Here is a 20,361-nt window from a genome sequence, read left to right as displayed (position 1 = left end):
TCTCCAAAGTTTAGCATTTAAGGTGATTAGCAGTGCCTTCAGTGAGTTCGCCTTTTCATATGTTGAGCATCCTTTGAAAGTTCATTGTTGAGTTCAATTACTGTAAGTGGCATCAGTGAATCTTAATAGATTTGAAAGAGTAGTATTATATAATTTTGAGGAAAACAACTATGTGGATTCGATGTTATTCATGGATTGTGTCATACAAAGAGTGTTTGAAAACGGTTTCAGTAGATGAAGCAATGTAGCATACTGTTAGGGCTCTTAGGTAACTTCTAAGACAACAGTTTGGGAAACAGGTGACCTTTGGGTTGTGTATTTAGGATCCTTTCATTCTTCTCATTTCATTAGGTCTCTATCTGATTTATTTTTTCTTTTGGAAATTACTGAAATGTCATTGATATAGCACAGACTTTAAATGTAATAAGAACTAGAACTGCTGAAATCAGTTTTGACTCTGCATGGTGATAAGCAGTGTATTTTTTCAGTATGATATGTATTGATTATAATGGGAAACATTTTAAAAGTAATGTTTGAAAAGCACAACTGTAGTGGATGTGGTTAAGACCCAGTTCTTGTGCTCATATTTGATTTTAGTCATACCACTTTTGATTCATTGCTGTTTTTGCAAATAAGGAGGCTGATTCATAGTGGGATAGGGAGCAGAAGCATGGGAGGAATGGACGAACTCTAGATAGGGTAAAGGAGTTGGAGGGGAAGGGAGGGGGGCATGGGGCAATTAATGATGGTGAAATGTGATGATCATTACTATCCAAAGTACATGTATGAAGACATGAATTGGTGTGAATATACTATGTATACAACCAGAAATATGAAAAATTGTGCTCTACATATGTAATAAGAATTGTAATGCATTCTGCTGTCATATATAAATTTTTTAAATTACATTAAAAAAATAGAATCTGGATGATTTTGGAACTACTATGTCTCCTTCAAAAGGAAGGAAAAAGTGAAGTTGCCCAAGGACGTGAATTTAATAAAAATAAGATGGCTTAAAGGAGTATATGCATAAATGGTAGTTACCGCATTATCAAGTTCAAAGAGCAGTTTTGATAAACTTCCCCAGTATTATACCCATGCATGATAGCAATCATACTTTTCATCATAATGGAACTTAGAAAAATTATTAAACAATCTTTAATAAATTTAATTAGGAGTTTTTATTTTATCAGAATATTTTTCCAGAATAGATTAGCTAAGGGAAAATAACAATTGTAGAAGTATATTTTAAAGCAAAAATTAGAAAATTTGGAATTAGGGAATATGAGGGAAAGATTCCATTGATTTTGGTTAATTTTAATGTAGTTAGAGAACTCACTTCAAACTGCCCATAACTGAACAATAGTTTGAATCTGGCTGTGACATGTATAGAGTTGTTGGTATTCTCTTGTTTGCCCCACCAGATTTAAATTAATTGCAGTCTTCTTTAGATACTTTTAAATTTTAGTTTAGATTCACAGAGAAATACCAAATGTTGTGGGGCCTGTATCGACCAGAAATGTAGTAGAGTGCATGTTGAACCAACAAGGCATTGGAAATTTAATAAAAGCAATATACAAACCACACAAATAGGAGTATTTTCGTAATTTGGGAGATATATATATATAATATTTAGTTTCTTTGAAGAGGATATTCAAATTTTTTTTAGTAGTAATTGGACACAATACCTTTATTTTATTTATTTATTTTTATGTGGTGCTAAGGATCAAACCCAGCACTTTGCACATGCTAGGTGAGTGCCCTACTGCTGAGCCACAACCCCAGCCCCAGTATTTGTTCAGTATTTTTAATGAAAAATAATATGAATAGCATTTTATTAGCTTTTCCTTAGTAATTATAATTAGTCGTGTTAACTGTACAAATCAGTAGGTTTTGTACATCATGCATGTATCTGTTTGCCTTCCCTGGGGCCTCTCTTCCTCCTTCCCCATCCCATTCTCTTTCCCTGATAGTCTGACTTATGTTTTACAAAAGCCCTTTTTGTTGTTTTTAAAACTTAAATTTTGAATTAGTTGTAAGGTTTTTAATGGGAAAAAATGGATGTGTTTATCCAAACAGATAATTAATTATATTTGTCAATCTGTGTTTTTATCATTTAAGGGCACTATAGTTAACCAATGCAGGTTTTTTCCTTCAAAAATAGAAATTTTGAAATCTCACATCGTTTATATTGTGGAATGATGTAATCAAGCTAATTAACAAATCCACATATTTTTCATATGTTGTGGTAAAAAACATTTAAAATTTGCACTTTCAGTCATTTTGAAATATACAGTGCATTACTATAATTCTCTGTTGTGTATAATAATTCACCAGAATATCAAAGCTTCACATTATTCCCTATTAATATATACAATTATTATCTGTAAATTGAAAACAAAAATTTTAAAGAGTGACTTTTTAAAATTTCAGTATTGATTAACAGGATATTTGAATTTTAAGACTTTTAAAGAACTTATGCCCTTTCCAGGGAGATAATTTGAAGGCTCTCCATATTCTATCATACTTGTTTTCCCAGGCATGGTTGTGTCACTATCACAAGGAACAATCAACACTGGCCTTTTTTTCTTATGAGGTGAAACAGGAATCTGTGTAAGACATACAGCTAGCTTTTTTGCTCATTTCACTTACTTATGTCTCTTCCTTTTTTCTTCTAGGCTGTTTGATGTGTGCACAGTGTCACGAACAGACAGAGAAACCAAACTAACACTAGTGTTTGAACACGTTGATCAAGACTTGACCACTTATCTGGATAAAGTTCCGGAGCCTGGAGTGCCCACAGAAACCATAAAGGTACAGAGAATCATCTTTCTGCCTGGTCAGGTTATAGTCTATTTAGCAATAACATTCTCTCCCTCTGAAAATTGCTACAATTAGAGCTCTTGGATCTCAGTATATGATTAAAATATCAAGTAAGAGAGTATTTCAAGAGTATACTTGATATTAAAATATCAACTATATATTAAAATATCAAGTAAGAGAATTATTAAAAGAATGGGATATAATCTGATTCTTTGAATATCAATAGAGTGGGATATTCAAAGAATGGGGTGTAATCCAGTTTATTAATTTTAGGATGAAGTGAAATTAACCCTTCAGTTTGTTGTTGCTGTTTTAATTTTGTTTAGTTGTTGATGGATCTTTATATTTTATTTATTTATATGCAGGGCTGAAAATTGAACCCAGTGCCTCATAAACGCTATGCAAGTGCTCTACCACTGAATCACAACCCCAGCCCCATAATCCTTCAGTTTTAATGCATATTAAAATTATTTAAAATATCTATTTGTACTTTATCTGTGTAGTGTAGTAAATATAGCTCAGTCTTTTTCTGGTGGTCCATGGCCTCTGAGGGACATAATTTAAACATCATTCATTAGCACATTGTATGTTATAGTTGTATACTGATTATAGGACATACCTATGTTATGTAAAGCTGAATTACTGGTTTGGGGCTCTTTTTTTTTTTTTTTTTAGTACTGAAAAAACACTTTTTATTTATTTATTTGTTTATTTATTTTTTATTGGTTGTTCAAAACATTACAAAGCTCATGATATATCATCTTTCATACATTTGACTCAATTGGGTTATGAACTCCCATTTTTACCCCAAATACAAATTGCAGAATCACATCGGTTACACACTCACATTTTTACATAATGGCATATTAGTGACTGTTGTATTCTGCTACTTTTCCTATCCCCTACTATCCCCCCTCCCCTGGGGCTCTTTTTTTCTTTCATATTTTTTCTCATTCAGAGAAAGACCAAGTGCCAGGTTATATGCCAAACTCCTAGAGTGTAAAGATAAATAAGACGTACTTTCTGCCCCTTCAGGTCAGCAAGCCAGATGCAGTGTATTGACTACAAGTTTCTTTTTCCCTTATGACTAATGGGAAAAGCTGCTTATAAAGTTTTATTGGCCCTAACTTGTGTTCTCTGTACCTGACTTTCCCAGTAGATCTGTGCACATCATGGCGAGGTCTGCACTCACACCTTTTTGTCTATGTGAATTAGGTGGCTTCTTTAAACAGACTCCCTTAGACATCATTCATTGTTTAAAAATGAGTTATAGAACTCAGCATTATTTTATTTACTTACTTTTAACATTTTTATTGGTGCATTATGGTTATACATAATGGTGGGGTTCATTTTGACACATTCACACGTGTTTAGAATATAATTAGCTGCATTCCAATCCCCAGAACTTCCACTTTTTCTCCCCTCCTTCTATCTCCTAATCCCCTTCTTCTGCTCTACAGATCTTCCTTTATTTATTGTTTATTCAATTGGTGTTTTATAGATATACATAAAGGTGGAAATCACTGTGGTATATTCCTGTATGTACGTAGCGTAATTTGGTCAGTTTTATCCTTCAGTTCCTTCCTTTTCCCATTTTTCCTCCTTCACCCTCAATATCTTTCCTCTTCTCTATGATTCTCCCTTTTATTTTCTTGGGATTCCCCACCCACTTTTTAATTTTTTTTTTTTTTTACTTCTTTCTAGCTTCTACATATTCGAGAAAGCATTTGACCTTTGACTTTCTGAATCTGGTTTATTTCACTTAATGTAATGTTCTCCAGATCCATCTATTTACCAGCAGATGCCATAATTTCATTCTTCTTTATGGCTGAGTAATACCGCATTGTGTATACATACCACATTTTTTTTTTAATTCATATCCGGATATCTGGGCTGGTTCCATAACTTGGCTATTGTGAATTGTGCTTTTATAAACATTGGTGAGAGCCTATATCACTATAGTATGCGGATTTGAGTTCCCTGGGATAAATACCAAGGACAGAGATAGCTGGGGTATATGGTGGTTCCATTCCAAGTAATTTAAGGAATCTCCGTAAAGTTTTCCACAGTGGTTTTACTGATTTCAACATCATTTTAGATAGGAGTTGATATATGGAAGTAGTTGTTGTTCTCAACAGAGTAAGAAATGTCTTTGAGTGACAGCTTGATGATGTTCCCAGAGACTGATACGTCTAGCATTTAATCTAATAAATGACTTATTCATTCGATTTTAGACAAAGGAGTAAGATACATTCGTATGCTTTCTTCAGATATAACACAGAGTATATTTTCTCCCATCTGGCATTCATAAAAGAATGTGGTGCTCATCAGTGGTCCTGTTTCTTCTTGAGCAGTTGCAAGGACATTAAAGCCTCTTGAATTTTGGTGTTCCTTATCACGTGTTCTTGGCCCCTTCTCTCTCTGCCACCCCTTTTTTCCTCTGGTGGTCTGTGGCATCCCTGTAGCTTCATTTCTTTCCTCTATGAGCTTGTCAAAAATCGGTGTTCAGCATGCAGAGCAAGCCCTGTCCCTTCTTGTTTTCTGTTTTCTGATCACATTGGACTAATCGCGATTCTCCTAGTGTGTGATGCATGACTTCCTATCTCAATGGCCCTCTTTCTTATGACATTTCTTTTGCTCCCCCCACCAATAACTGTCTGCTTAAATTTTTCAAGGCCCACCCCAGATACCATTTGATCTGGATGTCATCTCATGTGCCTTATGACACTTGTCCTGCATATGTCTACTTCTTTATTGTTTTGTACTTTTAATTGTGATTACTTATGTACACATCTTACCTATTCATGCATTCTTGTATCATGACTATGCCATTCACAATGATTTATACATATAGGTACTCAATAAGTAAGAAACATTCTGAAGCTTTCTTCAGATATAACTATTTAAAAATTATTTTTAAAATGACTTCCAGTAGTTTAAATAGACTACCAAAATAAATAATATTAGCTTTTTGATACATTTCTAAGTTATTTTTGGCCTGCCATTTATATTTTAAGCAGCAAGACAAGTTAACCATATATTTATACCATACATTTCCACCTTCATGGATTTTTTTTAGCTTTACATTAAATTCTCTTAGGATATTATAAGCTACTGAGGGGAATTATTTGCAGATGTATTGTGCAGTTTAAATGACTGATGAGCCAAAATGATACATTGATCAGACAGGAGTAGAAATTAAGTGGAATAGGAATATTTTCAACAGTCGTTATGGAGGGGCAAGCAGGATAGGAATAGGAACAGGCAAAAGGGTGGTCACCAAAGTGAGATATAGGGGAGGAATAAGGGAATGACTGAGCTGGGAACTGGGGTGTGTATCAGGAGGTGGTTATTACTGGAAGCTTTTGAACAAAGTGACTTGTTAAACGTTTTTGCAAGTTTTTTTCTTCTATATCCAGGGAAAGGGAGTGTCACTTCATTCAGTGTTAACAGAAGATTCTCTTCGAGGCTGTTAAATTTCTTCTGCCATCAGGGTCAGTACTCCCACTGATCCTGTGGAGACCAAATTAGCTGGCCAGAATGGTGATGAGGGCAAGGGGTTCTGGTTATTTAAAATCAATAGTTTATATTTAATAATGTATTGATGTTTTTAAAATAAAATATAACCATGGTCCAATAGTTCCAGCAATTAATTTGAGTGTTAATGATTAATCGAACTTTTTTTTTTTAACTAACTTAAGGGCTAATTAATTAGAAGTCCTGTTTTTGACAATTCTCTTTGCATTAATATACCAAAATACTTCCTAAAATCTTTTTCAAAGGATTCAAATATAAGTATTGACATTGTCTTGCACATATTGGAACATCTCATGTTGTCAAAATAATTATAAGAATGTAAAATATGTTAACACAGCTAAGGGAATTTTCTTCTACCAGCTGTGTTTTCTGTGGCACTGTTTACCTGTTAACTGGCCACTGAAATTCAGGATATTCTAGTACCCATTCAGGGCCAAATTGCATTAGAACTTGGATAAAACTGGAATGCTCCATAGTATGTATAATACAAGATACGATAGGGGGAAAATCTTTTGTTTACCATTTCATCCACATGTTTATTAGTAAGAATAACTCATGGTCGGCTTACAGATTATCATCTGACAGTTTCAAATGCTTTAATATCAAAAAATAAAAAGACATAGACATACCTGAAGCCCTAAGTATTTGTGGAGGTCGATAGCTGAGTTAACTCATCAAGGAAATCCCATACTGCACAGTCCTCATAATAGACTTTGATAAAACAAGTTAAGGGTGCAGGACTGAGCTGAACATTGTTGTGAAGAAGCTCCTAAAAATAAAACAAAATCATTTTTGAAGACACCCATTCTAAATAAACAAACACATGTGCACATCCCATTCATACTTCATCTTGAGGTTCGAATCACATTCTTTGATCTCTGTTCGTGATGTCCTTGAGGTTCACCCATTCTTGGTTGACAGTGACATTTGGATAAAGGAGCCTATGAAGTCAGCAGATATTCTCATGCTGCCTCATAGGCTGATTATTGACATATCTTGCTTTCTTCTTTTTGATTTAGAATATTGTCTTTGGGTTTGTTCAATTATAGAGGAGTTCAGGGCCATCTTTAGTATTTTTATATCACTTGAGGTTTAACACTGTTTCCCATGATTTCCAGTCTTAAACTGATAAGGTAATAAATGACACCTTAACAACTGTATTATTTTTTCCTTTTAGAGTTTATGATAAGTTTGGAGTATCTGCTTTTAGATCACCTTCCATTTGTAAGGGGCTTAATTTTAAAAAATTCTAAAAAGCTTTCATTTTTTTTATTTGCCACCCTATAAGAAAGGGTCAGAAAGAACTGTAAATTTTTTCCCTCACCGTTTTCCTTAGTCATTTGGAGCTGCTACCCAGAAAAAGAACTATATGACAGATTAAATCTGAGGAGAGGCTGCCAGGTAAAGAACAGAATGCCCCTGTTTACTGAACTGCTCAGCTACCCATACAGTAAATATGGTATCTTTCCTAGGGTGTAACCTGTGCTATCAACCATCTCATAAACTCTCTGGGAACCTACCTTGGACATTCTCTGCATGTTACATGTTTGATAAAACTGGCGCTGTAATTTCACAAGTTTGAAGCACTGAAAGGTCACACAAATCAGAGGCCTCTCTGAAATAGGACAGGGCTCTTTCAGCTCAAAACCATGTGGTCTCTTTTCATGATTCAATTTTGAATAAAAATCATGTCTGTGTAGCCCTATGATAAATTACTCCATAGAGCTTGAGAGGGCCCAGAAGGCTCAAGGTTCATGTGTCTGTGTGGGTCGTGTGCTCTGTAGATTAGATTTCATTTTATCTTCAATGGAAATGTTTCTTCGTGATTTCTGTTGGTTCTGATATTTTCAGTAAGAGATAAAATGTACTATTAGGTTTGTTTTACAAAACCCAGATAGCAGAGACTGACACACACTCTTAATAGCACCTGTTTTTTGCCTCTGGGAAATATCTGCTTTCATGACTAATATCTGCTTGCAGTAAACAGGGGCTCTGATGTCAGTATGGGATGCCCAGGGCCAATTCATCTTTCTTGATTTGACATAATGCAAAGTGACTGCCCTGTCCCCTGTACTGCGGGTGAGGAAAGTCTCCCAGATCCTCCCTTCCTGTCACTCCTAAAGTAACCAAGCCACGGGCCCCCTGGGCTCCTGGTGGTCTCCACTTTGCCTGAATTAGGAGCAGGTGATTTGTCTCATCTTTGCAGGACACAGAGCAAATTAACATGAAAATATCGCTTCTCAGAAAACAAGGCAGGCTTGAATGCCCTGTCACTGCTGGTCATTAGCCATCTGCCACCAACACTCATACTCTGTTTATCACATTTGAAATTCAGAGCAGATGTTGCATAATAAGGTGATCCCAAAAACAAGGCAAGAAAATCAAAGAACAAATACTCCATAATAATGATAAAGATCTTGGAAGGAAATTTTTTCAATCTAATATCATGACTGGATTAATTGACTAGACCATGTTTTTAAAAACACACACACACACACACATATGCACACACACCTCTTTCCTGGTGCAAAGTCCTTTTCATAGTAACAGAAAAATTTCAAAGAAAATATATGTATAAAAGATGCCTGATAGGACTGTTTAATAAAATTTCTTTTAATAGTGGAGCATTGTAATAATACTAGTTAACCACACTGGTGAGTCATGCCACTTTTACTGTAAGATGGGCCTGGGTTTACAACAGTTTTATTTAAAATAACTCACTCCTGCAGTACATTTGGATCTCCTAAGCCTTTTATCTCGCCACCATGGTTTCCCAGTTTCTTTCTTTCTTGGTTCTCAACAACCTACCTTCCCTATATCCTTTCCCCTCGCTCTCCCCCTGCCACCTGCCTCCCTGCCCCACTGTGCCCACCATCCCCACTCTTAATCTCTGCCCCTCTCTCAACATCCCTTGGCTGTGCCTGCCCTGCTATTCTTCTTCAGTCCTCAGCTTTAGGCTTTCCCTCCTGAGTCCCAAGATTCTTTCGTCTTATTTCTACTGCCCTTCTACATGAATGTAGCATTTTATAAGATTGTCTATTATAATCTTTTTTGGGGCGGTGTACCGGGGATTGAACTCAGGGACACTCAACCACTGAGCCACATCCCCAGCCCTATTTTGTATTTTAATTTAGATACAGGGTCTCACTAAGTTGCTTTGCACCTCGCCATTGCTGAAGCTGACTTTGAACTCGCAATCCTCCTGTCTCAGCTTCCCGAGCCGCTGGGATTACAGGCGTGTGCCACCGTGCCCGGCTATCTTCTTTATCTAATGCATTTATGCACATTCTATATTCTTACAATGCCTTATAAAAAGTGTATTATTAATGTGTTTAAAGACATTTTGATTTTTTAAAAGCAGGCATCCAGACTTTACCAGGAATAGGACGGATGTTTTGTGGAAAGTTAATTTGAATATAGTCTTTTGACTCAAAAGAAATGTTTTCTCCACACAAACCACAACCTTGCCCTGCTACCCCACCCTGCACATACTCCAGTTTTGGTTTTTGTTGTTGTTGTTGTTTTGGGGAAGAAGAATATCATATTTGTAACTAAACAAAAAAGTTCAGCAGTTAGTCTGAGAGTAGATCAAGTTAAAGGAGTGCCAACACTGGGCCATCAACTAGAATAGGAAAGGTGATTAGAAGACCAGCAAGTCAACATTGAGTTTACTTCAAATTTAGGAGGAAATATAGAGTGAATAAGCTGTAAAAAAAAAAATTAAGCTGTAAAAATTGCAATAATTAATACTTCCGAATTCTTAAGCCCAGAGAGAAATAAACTCCCAGTTGTGTAATCTTTCAGTCACATACTAGCAATTTCCATTTGTTCCCCCTACCATCAGAAACAAGTATACTGTATTTTCTAGTGCCTTTCACGCCAAGTGAAAACTTTCTGTAACTCAAGGGATTTATTCAGGGCAATCCAGATTTTGAGGACTCTCCCAGAAACAAATGTTATGCAAACTCCCTGCTCTTTGTAGTAGCTGAAAATATCTAGAGGGAAAGAGAACAGAATTATGCAAATACATGATATTCTTATTATAAACCATAACAGAGTTATTTAGTGGTTTGTTTCCCCCCCAAACAGGAAATAAGGGTTAAAAAAAAAGTGTCTTTCTAAAGGTGCCATAAGACTGAGTCACTAAAACAAATACTGACTCACTAAGGAGACAAATGACACTTTGCAGATTAAGCTAATAGCAGATAAGTTGGGCTGCTTTAGAAATTGCCTCCTCACCTTAGGCATTGACTCTTTTTATTGAGTTCATTAAAAAGTTAGAGGCAGTGTATACTCCATCTGTATCACCATGGTGACAGATAACAGAGGGGTGTTCTGCATGGAAGAGGGCTATTCCTCATCTGAATTCAATGTGTCCTTAAGCTCCCTGCTTGCAGTCTCCTTTTCTTGTGCTACACGTTAGAACATCTGAAGCTTTACCATCAAACCTCTTCTCTTCCTTGGCCACACCTTCATGCCCAGCGTGTTAATTCAGGGAAGAATCTTCAGACATTTATCCTCCATCCAGCCTGGTGGTTTCCCCACGCTCTCCCTGTGTAGAGTTAACCCACCATTTGACACCTCACTCCCTAAACATTGGCCAGGAATCCTCTCCCCAGTTTGAGGCATCGTTCTTGGTTTCTTGCTTTCCTTTAGTCTTCATCTGTTCCATCAGTAAGTACTTTTGGTTTTATCCTCAAAAGATAATCCCCAATCCAGCTACTTCTCTTCTTTCTTCGTTACTTAGAACTCTAGACCAGCCCATCAAACAACAAGCTGCTTCTGTTCCTGCCCTTTCGTGGACCATCCTCCATAAAGCAACCAGGGGGACCTGGTTAAAGCACAAGTAAAATTGTGTCACTCCCCTACTGAAAACGAGCTATGTGGTTTTTCCCTTGGCCTATAGGATAATGTCAGAAGTCCTCTTTCATATAGTGTTCCCCTCCCCCTCGCCACTCTGGTCTACCCCTGTCCTTCCCCTTGTTTGCTGTCTTTCAAGCACACTAGTCTTCTTTCTGTTCTTCCAACATGCTTGCAGCTCAGACTCCATATTCCTATTGTTCATTCAATTTGGAACGCTTTGCACCTCCCAGTTCCTATTACATCCTCCCCATTCCCTCTCTGACTTTCTCAGCAGTAGCTTCACATCTAGTTATACTTTATTACATTACACCATATTATCCTATTTTATCTTCTCCATAGCTGAAAATTATATTGTTTATTTTTTAATGTTTGTTATTTACCTTTTCCAACTAGAAAGTAAGAGACTCGAAGTCAGAACTCCAATTTCTTGCAGAATCCCTAAGATCAGCACACTACCTGGAACAGAGGCTTGTGTTCATAATTACTAGGTGCTAACCTTGTCGTTAACTCTGAAATGTAGATCTCAATATCCCCAAGGGAATGGTACTTTTTCATGGGCAAACTTTTTTTTAATTATATTAAGAAAAAATAAGACAGAGGACGTCATACCTCATCACATCCACTTTGCTCTTGCACATTCAGTTCTTTAGAGTGGGCAGGGTCTCTGGGATTATCCATATGGTAGCTAAGAAGTTCCTTGATTGACTTGGGTTAGGTATAACCTAGGGGCTGAGGAGTTAGCTCAGTGGTAGAGCTCTCAGCACCACAGAATCAAAAATTAAATAAAACAGATATGATCTAAAACCAATAACTACTCCCCACTAGAACTATAAATCATTTTGTTCTTTAATATAGTTCTTAACTAAATTCTAAAAATTATTTTTTCAGGATTCATATAAAAAACATGTTTTTTACTAAAAATGGGAAATCAACGCCAATGATGAAATGATGCTATGAATCTTGACCTTATTTCTCAGAAGTATATATCTAACAGATAATCTTGTTATTTACACATTTGTTTTTGTTTTTGTACTAGGGATTGAACCCAGGACACTTAACTACTGAGCCATATCCACAGCCCCTTTTTATTTTTTATTTTGAGACAGGGTCTCACCAAGTTGCATAGGGCCTCACTAAGTTGCTGAGGCTGGCTTTGAATTTGTGATTCTCCTGCCTTAGCCTCCTGAGTCGTTGGGATTACAGGTGTGTGCCACCACGCCCAGTTTACATTTTTTTAATAAAAAGATTACTTTCCATACATCCACCATTGTATGCAAAGATATTCCCCCTCTACACCATGAGAAGTAGAAACATCAAAAGGTTGATTTATTGGTTTGGGGTTTTTTGTTGGTGGGGGGGGTGGTTGTACTAGGGATTGAACTCAGGGGCACTTTACCACTGAGCCATATCTCCATGCCTTTTTATTCTTTATTTTGAGACAGGGTATTGCTAAGTTGCTTAGTGGCTCACTATAATGCTGAGACTGGCTTCAAACTTGCAATCCTCCTGCCTCAGCCTCCTGAGTTACTGGGATTACAGGCATGCACCACCATGCCTGGCTGAATTTTTTTTTTTTTATCTAATTTAAAATACTATTCTATAGTTATTCATTTGGATTTTTATCATCCTTGCCCAGATATTTCACATATGTATAGTGAAATTTTGAATTTGAAAAATACCATGTTACTAGACAATTGCTAACAATTTGCAATATTATCATTACTGAATTTTAAGTTAAGAACAGACATGTATAAGATGGATCTATCATTTACTTAAAATCGTATCTATTTCTCATTTCTAAGCAAGGTAGAAAAGATCAATCAAGTCTTTTCACTGCAATTAAGAAAATAATTATTGATGGTATATATCTATTGGATGAATAAATTCTTTCACAAAAGTTTGTACAGTGGAGCCTTGTAAACCAGTGGTGCCAATTAGAAGAATCCGATGTCTCCAGCATGAGATGCTGTTGCAGTTACTATCATTCTGCTCTTTCTCTTCTTCACTGTCACTATGTAAGAGTAAAATTCTCAAAATTATTGACTCCCATGGTAAATCAAGTGAGGAGAATTTGGCCTGAATTGGGGTTTATATATTTAAACAGGGACTCTTTGCTAAATATCAGGGCACTGTGACATTTAAAGTCTTAGATAGTATGAGTTGAGGTTGTGGCTCAGTGGTAGAGTGCTCGCCTAGCATGCATGAGGCACTGGGTTTGATCCTCAGCACCAAATAAATGTAAAATAAAAATATTGTGTCCACTTAAACCTAAAAAAAAATTTTTTTTTAAATAAAGTCTTAAATAGTAAAAGAGAATTCCTTGAATACTGGAAATGACCAAACATAATTCAAATCTCTGAAAAACCGGGCAGCTGCTGTCATTGCATGGTTTAATTAGAAACTGGGAAAATATAGTAAACCTAATAGATATTGAAAAAAATGCACCACTAATAAAAGACTGATTAAGACTCAGGTAAACATTATGGTCTGTTTCTACAGCTGTTTCTCTGCCATGCCACATTTCTTCAAATGTGGCCAGTGAATCCCCTGCATCTCAAAATGACTGCCCTGCCCTAACTGATCTCCCCTTCCCAAACATAAATCTCAGGAGGGAGTTTCTAAATAAGTACCCTCTGGTGACATTTGTAGACAGTGAGTTCAAGAAATACTCCTCTACATTTTTACATAGGACACAACTTGGAAATGGAAAATGCCCACCTTATGTTCTGAGGTGACTCTGAGCACTTGAATATTCTCTGTGCACAGGCTGCCCCAGATCAGAAGGCTAACATCTCAGCCCAGATGAGGTCAGGTGTGGCATTTTAACTAAAGTCATCTGCATCTATGAAACTTGTTCCTTACCACTGAAGATTTATTACTTAAGATGTTCCGTTGGAAAATTTTAACTCATTAGTAGGAGATGTGAATTAAAGAGAACATTCTTAGAAATATGAGAATGCCAACTAAAACTTCTTAAGCCACCCAGAAATCCATCCTTTAAAAAAAGCATTCATGATTTATTATGATTTGACCTTTGAAAGATGTTTTTTGTTTCCTATATGCTTATGTTTTTACAGCTCCCTGTGGTCTTAATTAGTAAACTGTTACCAGAGTTGCAAGTGTGATTGGTCAGAATTCTTACCCTTTTTTTAATAGGTGGGGAAAAGAGTAGTTATTGTAATTTATGAAATCTAAGTGAATTGTTGTCGTAGGCTTTAGTGCTGACATCAATGTGGCCAAACACAGTACTCTCTTTGAGGCTTATATATTAGAAGCCATGAGTGCCCAAAATCTAGTTTTCTCCTAGTTGTGATTTAAAGCCTTCTACAAGTACATAGCTTTGTTGATTTTTTTATATTTACCATTTTTCACTGCTATCCCTGACCATAATTGTTAATTTTTCCTTCTTTGGACAAAACCAAAGAAAATATTTATCATTCTCCTGAAGTATAGTCATACCACTTTTAGATTAGAAAGCTAAAATAGAACACAGCAGAGATTGGGGATTGCAAGGCATGGGTCTCACTATGAATTAAATTTAGGAACTACATCATTGAAGGTCAAGTCTCCCTTTAACAGTCAGGTATAGATTGATCTTGAAATAGTTAACCTCAATTTAAGATAAAGAATTGAAAGCAGAGTCTTAAAGAGACATTTATACATCCATGTTCCTGGAATCATTATTCACAATGGCTAAAACATGGAGCAACCAAGCCTCTATTGCAGGTGAATGATGAACAAAATGTTTGTATGAAACCATGAAATAATACTCAGCTGTGAAAAGGAAGGAAATTCTGACATACGCTGCAACACGGGTGAACCTTGAGGACATTCTTCTAATACATGAAATAAGCCAGTCACAACAGGACAAATGCTGTATGATTCTGTGTATGTGAGAACTTAGTCAAATTCATAGAGACAGAAAGTAGAACTGATTACCAGGAGTTGGGAAGGACATGAAATAGGAAGTTACTGTTTTAATGAGCATGGAGCTTCAATTTTGCAAGATGAGAATAATTCTGGAGGTGGATGGTGGTGATGGGTGCTCAATAATATAAATGCTCTTAATACCACTGAACTGTACATTTAGAAATCATTAAGATGGCAAATTTTTTTAAGAGAGAGAGAATTTTTTAATAATTATTATTATTATTTTTTTTTAGTTTTCGGTGTACACAACATCTTTATTTTCATTTTTTATGTGGTGCTAAGGATCGAACCCAGTGCCCCCCGCACGCCAGGCGAGCGCATTACTGCTTGAGCCACATCCCCAGCCCAAGATGGCAAATTTTATCTTAGGTGTATTTTACCACAATAAAATATTTTATTTAAAATTTTTTAAAAAAATTCTATGAACACAATTTAGTATGGAGCGGACACTTGAAACATTCCTTGTTGACATTTCAATCTTCTAATATATCACATGTTAATATTCAAACCTGGAGCAAAGAAATTCACCACCATCCATACCTAAAGGAATTACCCCAAAGTAATTTAAGTTAACAAAAAGCACATAACTGATGTATAAGTATCTGAAACACTACATTACATTAACAACTCTTATTCTCCCCCTTGTGATTATTACTCTGATCGCATCAGTTTATCTTGTAAACTCCAAGTCCTTTAGTATTTCAAGCAGACATTAAAGATGGGTTCATTTATACCTTTGGTGCAAAACTATATGAATCCCAATTAACAACACACAAGGACATAAATGTCAGTTGTCTTTTGACATTATCTGTTCTAAGCATTGCCACTATACTGACAGCCCTTGATAGGCATGTCATCTCTGCTGTAAGATCTTGATCAAAACACTTAGGAACTTGGAAGAAAGTAAAATACAAACGACTTGAGAATGAATTAAGAAAAGAGTTGCTTTTTGGTATCCTCCCAAGGGGAGAGATTTATGAAAGCATCACACACCAAGAGAAAGGACTCCTTTCCTTTTCTGTTTCAGCTCCACCAACTCTTTCACCACCACAGTTTCACAGGACTTCTTACTTTATTTATCACCAAGTTCCATAATTAACATATGGTTCATGTTATTGATTTCTCAGGTTTCAAAGTAAAAGAAATTGAGCTTTCTTCCACATTTAGAATATACAGTTTTTTTAAGGAACTCTAAACAAAGACACACATTATTTGTAAGTTGGAGAGCAGCTGCCAGAAAACAGAAAATTAGGAATGGAGTCATGGGTGAAATAATGGAGATACTGTTCAGAGGTAACCCTTTGTACAGCAGGAAATTTTCCTTAGAAAAGAGACAGCTGAGTTTGCTTGTAAATTTTGCTAGAAACAGGCCTGATTTAGCAACATTTAGAGCTGGTTAGGAGGTTGAAGACAGTACTTTCAGCTTTGGATACCAAGTAAGTGCCCTCTTTTATGATTTGTACAAAACCCAAATACTTATATTTTGAAAAGATAAGTGTGTATGAGAAGGCTACTATTTGTTTTTTTTTTTTTTTAATGGGTAGAATAATAAAAGCAATTTTTTTAAACCAGATCTGAGAATAGAGGCTTTCTTATGTGTAAAAAATAAGATATCACAAAGGAAAGGGCTCATAGGGTAGATCATTAAAATATTTAATTTATAATATTATAAATAAAATAAAAGCAAATGACAAAATACAGAAAATATGGCAAAGGCTTTATATCCTTAATATATAAAAAGCCTTTACAAACTAATAAGAAAAGAATGATTACCCATTTGTTTAGTTTAACAGATATGCATTTCTAAAAACTATCCATGTAATGAAATTCCATAAGTAGTTTACCCAGTTATGTAGTGAATAAGGAACATAAAACAAATTCACAAAGACCTACATATGCACAGAATAACTGGAGAACTGCAGGGAAGATAACCTCACAAATAGAGACACATGTTAAAAATCAGAATTTACCACATAAGAGATGAGTAAATGAATTATAAAAGTTCATGTAACAAAATGAATACATCTCCACCAAATGATTGTTTAAAAAAAAAAAAAAACCTTCAATTTGAAGAATAATTGCCTAAAGAAAGACGTGATTCAAATTATATACATATATAGTACAATCACAATTTGGAAGTATATTTCTAATATTTGTATACTAAAATACTAATAGTGTGTATCTATTGAAGTATTTTGGGTTTGTATTTTTGGTCTAGATTGAGCATATACTATATTAGACCATGTGAAATTCCCAATAGTGAATTTTTTTTTGCCCTACAAAAGTAGCCATTTCAGATGATTCAGCCTAATATCTTTTTAATCCAAGAGGGTGTTTTAACACACATTTTAATGGGTAATGCCCTCTATTACAGAGACTTTGATGTTTTTTTTTCTTAGTAGCCTAACATAAGAATTAACAACTTGCTATCACTTCTTTGGTGGCGGGCAACACAATAGGAAAGATTTTGTAAAATAGTCGATGTGCGTACATTAAAAATGTCCAGCACATGTTTGATGATGATGATGATGATATTGATTTTGATAAAACAGCAAACATTGAAGGACTAGAAATAAAAAAAAAAAAAATGTGATTCTAAGACTTACTGACACAAACAACTGTTGTTATCTCCTTTAATCTTCCTGGCCATTTACCATAAGATAATGGAATTGGGCTATGGGATTGATTATAAATGGATGCTATTGTGGGTGAATAGCAAACTTTTAAATTAATTGTCTGCATGTAAGATAGAGTTACAAGCCTATTTTTACTACAATGGCAGGCACAGGTACAGGTTTCTTTAACCGTCTCTAGGTTTCCAGTATTTTTTATTTTAATTAACTTTTAGAGTTCTTGTTAAAGGAGCTCATACAATTACACTATATATTTGAGCAAAAGCTTTTTAGGAAAGTTTATGTTATTCTGTGCCTGCCAAAACCAGAACATTTCCTTTCAAATCCTGGATTGGCCAGTCCAGGGAGATTTGCCCATGAATAGACATTATGAATACAAATTTCATTCAATAAAGGAGCGTCAGATGCCTTTCTGATTTTCCTTGAAGTGAAATATTTGAGACTCAGCACCCAAAGAACCTTCATAACATATGCACGTGCATACAGGAACACATTTGCATACAACTGCACAGTCTGCTCAAAGGCAACCTATATTCTTCAAAACTAAAAGGGGATAGTGATGCCAAACAAAGGGAAATTTGATGAATGTTTGTTATTATTTAAGGTGGGTTTTTTTGTGGGTTTGGTTTTTGTTTTGTTTTTTTGGTTTTTTTTTTTTTTTTTTTTTTTTTTTTTTTTGGTTTTTGCCTTAAAGTCTATTGTCCCTCTCCATTATGGCCTTTTGAACATAAGGAGATGAAAAAAGGCCACTGTGGATAACGATAAATGAACACTGCTGAGCACATGTCACTCACAGGAAGATATATACCCACAGCTTTGGTAGTCTCCCTATAGCATTTAGAAATTTGGCACCACAAAACGCATTGAAAAATAGCTTTTATCCCAGACTGAATCATGTCCATAGTAGCTAAAACTGCTGTGTTCTAGGTTAGCACTGGAAACTTGTTAGCAGATACTCTTAGGATGGATGGACACAAACCCCTGATGATAACCTGAACTGTGGGTTAAGGAAAGTCCCATTTCACTAGGACAGAAACCACTGGGCTTTCTTTCCTCCAGCCAAAACAACAAAGTCGTAGCCTCTGGTGATTGATGAGCATGTTGCCAGAGGAAATGAACTGGAAAATCATCGCCTTGTATTTTACTTGCCACAGGAAAGCCCTAACAGAGATCTCCATTCTTCTTGTCCTGATAAGAGGCCTAACGAAGCATCAAGAGGAACTGTAAAGTCTGGAAATGTGCTCTATCCAGCTGCTTGCTGAATTACCTTTGCAAATGCAATTCATGGTTCCCTATCTCACAAATAAAACATGTGGGTAAATGGATAGCCTTTGACAGGCCAGCCAGTTTTTTGACCACTACAGTGTGGCATTTGAGCAGGAGAAGGCTATTTTAATAAGTATATAGTATCCCCAGTTTAGTTTAACAAATATGCATTTCTAAAAAGGATTCATGTAATGAAATTCCATAAGTAGAATTCTTTTACTCCTTCTGGCATTTTTTAAATTGAATGTTTATAGTCTGGAAAAACTTAGGAGCTCAGAAATGTAAACTGCAGCTAAATTCATAAATGTAAATAACGTTTTCACTAATCAGAAACAATGTGGAAAGTGCCTATTTGGGTCACACAGCTGGACCAGCTCTTCTAGCCTTTCCCCCAGTACAATGACTTCCCTGGATGCCTGGGTAGTGTGCTCACCAGCTTCACATGGCAGATCTCTCGCCGGAGCCATTGGAGTGGGCTGCACATCCACCGCAATGCTGTGGGCATTACACCTCAAGCCAGGAGTTAGTTGTTCAGGATTTAGCCTGCACATGCACTCGGTAACATTTGCCAATAATTTATTTTTTTTCTTTTTAATATTTTTAAGTTGTTGATACACCTTTATTTTATCTATTTATTTATATGTAGTGCTAAGAATCAAACCCAGTGCCTCACACATGCTAGGCAAGTGCTCTACCACTGAGCCACAACCCCAGCCCATTGCCGATCATTCCTGAAAGATCTATATTCAGACCATCCATTGAGTTATCACATAAGAGCAAATGTCTGGAGTTGAATGGGTTTTCTGTTTATTAATGTTTCCACATTGATCTTGAGCCAAAAGGACCCATTATTTAGACAGTACATTCTGAGCACTCTTCGGAGTGTTTGAATTTTCATTGAAGTATTCCTTTGTTATCAGAAACCAGAAATCATTAAAGACTATATTGGCAGTGAACATTTTAGAAGGCTCAGGTTGCATTATTAGTATATTTTAGAAATATGTTTAAGAAAAGAAAAGAGTGTTTCTATTTCCATGACTTCTTCCTTTGTGTTTTTTTTCTGGACCTATGTTTTGGTTCTGAGTTAGAAGTGTTATTCAAACCTTTTATAAATTCGGTAGATCGCTCACAAGTTATATTTACAGAAATAACAGCTCATCCACCAAAGCTATTCACAGACTCTTTATCCAGTGGAGGTAGGCGGGCGCAGTCTGTTTGATTCCCTCTCTAGACTTGTGCTTCTTGCCTGAGTAAGTTGAAGACTTTTTTTAATTCCATTTGGTGGATAGGTGAATTACCTTTCCCTAGA

The 20,361-nt window shown here is 35.8% G+C and overlaps 1 protein-coding gene across 1 annotated transcript in view; it reads left to right on the top strand.

Annotated features, from left to right (window-relative positions):
• The window catches only part of Cdk6 (cyclin dependent kinase 6), a 212,554-nt gene that overhangs the window by 51,054 nt on the left and 141,139 nt on the right, over window positions 1-20,361 (top strand). Inside the window, exon 2 of the mRNA XM_027919898.2 lies at window positions 2,679-2,814. Within this exon, the coding sequence (XP_027775699.1) occupies window positions 2,679-2,814 (136 nt within the window). The remainder of the gene's footprint in view (window positions 1-2,678; window positions 2,815-20,361) is intronic.

Source organism: Marmota flaviventris, chromosome 1 (assembly GCF_047511675.1).
Source record: "Marmota flaviventris isolate mMarFla1 chromosome 1, mMarFla1.hap1, whole genome shotgun sequence".
Taxonomy (NCBI): Eukaryota; Metazoa; Chordata; class Mammalia; order Rodentia; family Sciuridae; genus Marmota; species Marmota flaviventris.
This window is presented reverse-complemented; position numbering and strand designations above follow the sequence as displayed.